The sequence below is a fragment of the Heptranchias perlo genome, chromosome 12, assembly GCF_035084215.1.
Source record: "Heptranchias perlo isolate sHepPer1 chromosome 12, sHepPer1.hap1, whole genome shotgun sequence".
Taxonomy (NCBI): Eukaryota; Metazoa; Chordata; class Chondrichthyes; order Hexanchiformes; family Hexanchidae; genus Heptranchias; species Heptranchias perlo.
The window spans coordinates 21,372,843-21,378,842 of record NC_090336.1 but is presented as its reverse complement, the minus strand read 5'-3'; the positions used below and the strand labels follow the sequence as shown (position 1 = coordinate 21,378,842).

At 47.1% G+C, this 6,000-nt stretch overlaps 1 protein-coding gene across 1 annotated transcript in view; it reads right to left on the bottom strand.

The window, feature by feature from the left end:
• The window catches only part of sigirr (single immunoglobulin and toll-interleukin 1 receptor (TIR) domain), a 79,540-nt gene that overhangs the window by 53,237 nt on the left and 20,303 nt on the right, over nucleotides 1-6,000 (bottom strand). Inside the window, exon 2 of the mRNA XM_067993757.1 lies at nucleotides 3,866-4,189. Coding sequence (XP_067849858.1) covers nucleotides 3,866-4,189 — 324 coding nt within the window. The remainder of the gene's footprint in view (nucleotides 1-3,865; nucleotides 4,190-6,000) is intronic.

Below are 6,000 nucleotides of genomic sequence, written 5' to 3'. Positions count from 1 at the left end.
CTGAGCAAAGAAATTAAAATACGCTCTGCGCTTTCTACGATAGGACCCAAATCTAATGCTGATACTCGGACACTCTACACTGGAATCTAAATGCAGCCCAATCAAACACCCCCAGTGTGAGGATATTCTAAGCCCTGGCTCCCTTACACATTACTGTACATAGTTACTGAAAGTCCACGTCCCTGTTGGTGTTCCTGGCGCATGTTTCTGTGTCACTGCCATCACACACCACTTTCTTCATGGCTGGCTGCCATTTTATCAACTGTCCCATTCACACACATATGTAATATGCCGTCTCAGATATAAGCAGCACACGAGCTCAGAGTGTTCAGTACTTAGTACAATGGAAGCTGAATCTGACTAAAGAAAACAGTTCTCAGAGAAATAAAACTTCTAAATTATAACAACTGGCATTTCTGTGCAGGAAGATGTCTCAAAGCATTCAGATTAAGGAGGAAAATAAAGAGTACGCTAATCTCCCCACCCCTTCAAACCAATGCTCTCCCACAACCCCTCCATTGGAGCAAGAGGAGCCCATTCATCCCCTCGAGCCTGTTCCATCATTAAATCAGATCATGGCTGATCTGTATCTTAACTCCATCTACCCGCCTTGGTTCTGTAGCTCTCAATACCCTTGCCGAACAAAAACCTATCGATCTCAGTTTTGAAAGTTTCAATTGACCCCGAGCCTCAACAGCTTTTTGGGGGAGAGAGTTCCAGATTTCCACTACTCTGTGTGAAGAAGTACTCCCTGACATCATCCCTGAACAGCACAGCTCTAATTTTACGGTTATGCTCCATTATCTACTTTAACTTCTTTGCTCAGGCCAGAGGATCGTTCACTCCAGGGAATTATCCAGTTAGTGGAATCAAAGGGTCCTGAACAAAGTGATTCCCTTATGCACAGATTTCAATTGGTTAAATGGTCACAGCACCTCGGACATTGTTCTGGACTCTCCCACCATAGGAAATAGTTTTTCTTTATCTACCCTATCAAATCTTTTAAACATCTTAAGCACCTCAATGAGATCACCCCTTAATCTTGTATATTCGAGGGAATACAAGCCTAGTCTATGCAACCTGTCCTCATAATTTAAGCTTTAGGCCTGGTGTCATTCTGCTGAATCTGCATTGCACCCATCCCTTTACACTAATGTTCACCCACACACCCTCCTCCCATCCCTTTACACTAATGTTCACCCACACACCCTCCTCCCATCCCTTTACACTAATGTTCACCCACACACCCTCCTCCCATCCCTTTACACTAATGATCACCCACACACCCTCCTCCCATCCCTTTACACTAATGTTCACCCACACACCCTCCTCCCAATCCTTTACACTAATGCTCACACACACACCCTCCTCCCAATCCTTTACACTAATGTTCACCCACACACCCTCCTCCCAATCCTTTACACTAATGCTCACACACACACCCTCCTCCCAATCCTTTACACTAATGTTCACCCACACACCCTCCTCCCATCCCTTTACACTAATGTTCACCCACACACCCTCCTCCCAATCCTTTACACTAATGCTCACACACACACCCTCCTCCCAATCCTTTACACTAATGTTCACCCACACACCCTCCTCCCAATCCTTTACACTAATGTTCACCCACACACCCTCCTCCCAATCCTTTACACTAATGTTCACCCACACACCCTCCTCCCAATCCTTTACACTAATGCTCACACACACACCCTCCTCCCAATCCTTTACACTAATGCTCACACACACACCCTCCTCCCAATCCTTTACACTAATGTTCACCCACACACCCTCCTCCCAATCCTTTACACTAATGCTCACACACACACCCTCCTCCCAATCCTTTACACTAATGCTCACACACACACCCTCCTCCCAATCCTTTACACTAATGTTCACCCACACACCCTCCTCCCATCCCTTTACACTAATGTTCACCCACTCACCCTCCTCCCACCCCTTTACACTAATGCTCACCCACACACCCTCCTCCCAATCCTTTACACTAATGCTCACCCACTCACCCTCCTCCCATCCCTTTACACTAATGCTCACCCACTCACCCTCCTCCCAATCCTTTACACTAATGCTCACCCACACACCCTCCTCCCAATCCTTTACACTAATGTTCACCCACACACCCTCCTCCCACCCCTTTACACTAATGCTCACCCACACACCCTCCTCCCAATCCTTTACACTAATGTTCACCCACACACCCTCCTCCCAATCCTTTACACTAATGTTCACCCACACACCCTCCTCCCAATCCTTTACACTAATGCTCACACACACACCCTCCTCCCAATCCTTTACACTAATGCTCACCCACACACACCCTCCTCCCAACCCTTTACACTAATGCTCACACACACACCCTCCTCCCAATCCTTTACACTAATGCTCACACACACACCCTCCTCCCAATCCTTTACACTAATGCTCACACACACACCCTCCTCCCAATCCTTTACACTAATGCTCACACACACACCCTCCTCCCAATCCTTTACACTAATGCTCACACACACACCCTCCTCCCAATCCTTTACACTAATGCTCACACACACACCCTCCTCCCAATCCTTTACACTAATGCTCACCCACACACCCTCCTCCCAATCCTTTACACTAATGTTCACCCACACACCCTCCTCCCATCCCTTTACACTAATGTTCACCCACTCACCCTCCTCCCATCCCTTTACACTAATGCTCACCCACTCACCCTCCTCCCAATCCTTTACACTAATGCTCACCCACTCACCCTCCTCCCATCCCTTTACACTAATGCTCACCCACTCACCCTCCTCCCAATCCTTTACACTAATGCTCACCCACACACCCTCCTCCCAATCCTTTACACTAATGCTCACCCACACACCCTCCTCCCACCCCTTTACACTAATGCTCACCCACACACCCTCCTCCCACCCCTTTACACTAATGCTCACCCACACACCCTCCTCCCACCCCTTTACACTAATGCTCACCCACACACCCTCCTCCCACCCCTTTACACTAATGCTCACCCACACACCCTCCTCCCAATCCTTTACACTAATGCTCACACACACACCCTCCTCCCAATCCTTTACACTAATGTTCACCCACTCACCCTCCTCCCAATCCTTTACACTAATGTTCACCCACACACCCTCCTCCCAATCCTTTACACTAATGCTCACCCACTCACCCTCCTCCCAATCCTTTACACTAATGCTCACCCACTCACCCTCCTCCCATCCCCTTACACTAATGCTCACCCACTCACCCTCCTCCCAATCCTTTACACTAATGCTCACCCACACACCCTCCTCCCAATCCTTTACACTAATGCTCTCCTACACACCCTCCTCCCATCCCCTTACACTAATGCTCACCCACTCACCCTCCTCCCAATCCTTTACACTAATGCTCACCCACTCACCCTCCTCCCAATCCTTTACACTAATGTTCACCCACACACCCTCCTCCCATCCCTTTACACTAATGCTCACCCACTCACCCTCCTCCCAATCCTTTACACTAATGCTCACCCACACACCCTCCTCCCAATCCTTTACACTAATGCTCTCCTACACACCCTCCTCCCATCCCCTTACACTAATGCTCACCCACTCACCCTCCTCCCAATCCTTTACACTAATGCTCACCCACTCACCCTCCTCCCAATCCTTTACACTAATGTTCACCCACTCACCCTCCTCCCACCCCTTTACACTAATGCTCACACACACACCCTCCTCCCAACCCTTCAATCTGACGCCCTCCCGTATCAGGTTCTGCGATACTCAAAAGTCCATTGATCCTTTCTGGTTTTATAACCCCGTTTGAACATTTCAAGTTGCGATCTCCTCACCTTCTACCCAGAGCCGCATGGTGAAGGAGTGATCCCTCTGGCCGTTCAGGTTGACCGTGCAGGTGTAATTGCCAGCATCGATCTTGTGCAGGGCATGGAATGTGAGAAATGCAGTCCCATTTAAGTAGGAGGTGTTGGTTATGCGCGAACTCTGGTTCATACTCAAAGGAAGACAGTCCTTGCTCCATTCGACAGCGAGCCCCGAGTCAGACTGTGTCAGCTGCAGCAGCTCCTCGCTCAGAGGACAGAACAAGTGATGACTCAGCTCCTGCTCTCTCCACACATAATGGTCATAGAAGTGGTCGGCATCAATACACGAGAGATCTGTCAATATATTTTAAAAAAAGGAAAGGAATGTCAGCAGCTCAGGTTGTATAAATCGTATCTTATTTACCTGACACAGCAATTCAACCTCAGCCAGATTTGATCATCATAAAACCCCTCACCAGCTCTGCCCTTCAAAACTTGCATTAGCCACTCAGCTCTTCTCGTGCTATAGCTACATGCCAGCTGTTCAGCTCTACTCATACCAGAGCCACACCACAATCATCCAGATCCACCTGTCCCAGAGCTCCACACCAGCCACCTACCACAAACCATGCTAGAGTCACACCACAGCCAAACAGTTAAGTACATGGCACAAACAACCACACAGTTATGTGCCAAACACCCAGATCCATAAGTACCCAGCCCAAGACATTCCTACTCCCAATGTATTTGACAAGAAATCCAATTCCTTCCTTTACCACCACCCAGGAACTCCAACTTCAACTGAACACGCAGGAGAACAGAGTGTGTGCACAAAAAAAATGGAAAACAATGCAAGAGAGAGAGAGAGAGAGAGAGAGAGAGAGGAGAGCGCGCGCGAGAGAGAGGGGGGCACTATCCCAGTAAGAACAGGTGGTATGAGCAAGTGTGTTGGATTTTTAGAATAGCACAGATACAGCCCACTATTAGTGTAATTGCATTACTTTTGAAAATACAGCCACAGCTCTCCTCATGGATCTGTGGGTAACAGCATCACTCAGTGTGATATGGAGCCATACAGATCAGGAAGGTTCAATCTTGGTGTGTGCAGAGTTATCTGATCTTATCCTGGGCAGCAGTATAAGCACTGTAGCCTCAACATCCCTGGACGAGAGGAGGTGGGGGGGGAAAAATCAGCCACAGTTCCTGTTCCCAATCATTATCCAGTAAACCCAGCTGGAAGCGAGTCCCTGTTGGACTTACACAAGGGAAATTACCTGCCTGTTTTCATGACCCTATGAGATAATGTAAAGCTTTACTGTTGCTCGGATTGAATGCAATGCAGGGGATCCTGGGTCTCTAAATTCATCCTGCTTATTCTGTTATACATGTTTCAGAGACACAGGGGTCCTGCCTGCATCCCAATCTGCGGTTAGGGTCTAGACCACCAGGTTAATGTAAAAAGCAGCTTCCCAATAATATTCCTTTTACCTAACACAGAATAATCAGGATATAAAAATTCCACACTGTAAATTGTTTAATATGTAACCCGTGCTGCATTTCCATAATAATATTTTTTGATATCTAATTCAAATGAAACCCCAATCTATAAACGCTTTGGTATAATGTTATAATTTTACTTCTACTTCTGCTGTGGGCTGTAGTCAGTCTGCTGGAAAATCCACAACAGGTTTCTGTTAATGTATTAAAATGTGAAAAGCTTTGCAAAAATGAGCAGAGTTATGTTCACCTAGTTACAACTTCCTTCTCAAATATTGGAAAGGAGATGCTCGTGTATGGAATCCTCAGTTTAAATTATTAAATATAGTTACACTACAATCCTTTAAGGAGAGACTTGACTAGTTCCTGAGGGAAGACAACAATGATGTATCAGGTGATTTTTGGGTTAATTAATTCACCTCGTGACGGGGGCGGACTGACTCCCTCAAAAGGGTGTGGGCTTCTTACGAGAAAAGTGGGACGCCGATAATTCAGCACTTTGGAACCCTTTATAGGGGCACTCGAGAAGTCTCCCGATTTCCCAGATAGCCAGTCCACCCCCCGTCTAGTGATATGTCACGGGTAAATGTGGTCTTCTGGAGTCAAGAGATAATTTTCCCAGATGTTTTCCTGATGTTGGGCATATTTTTTTTGTTCTTCCCCCAGGA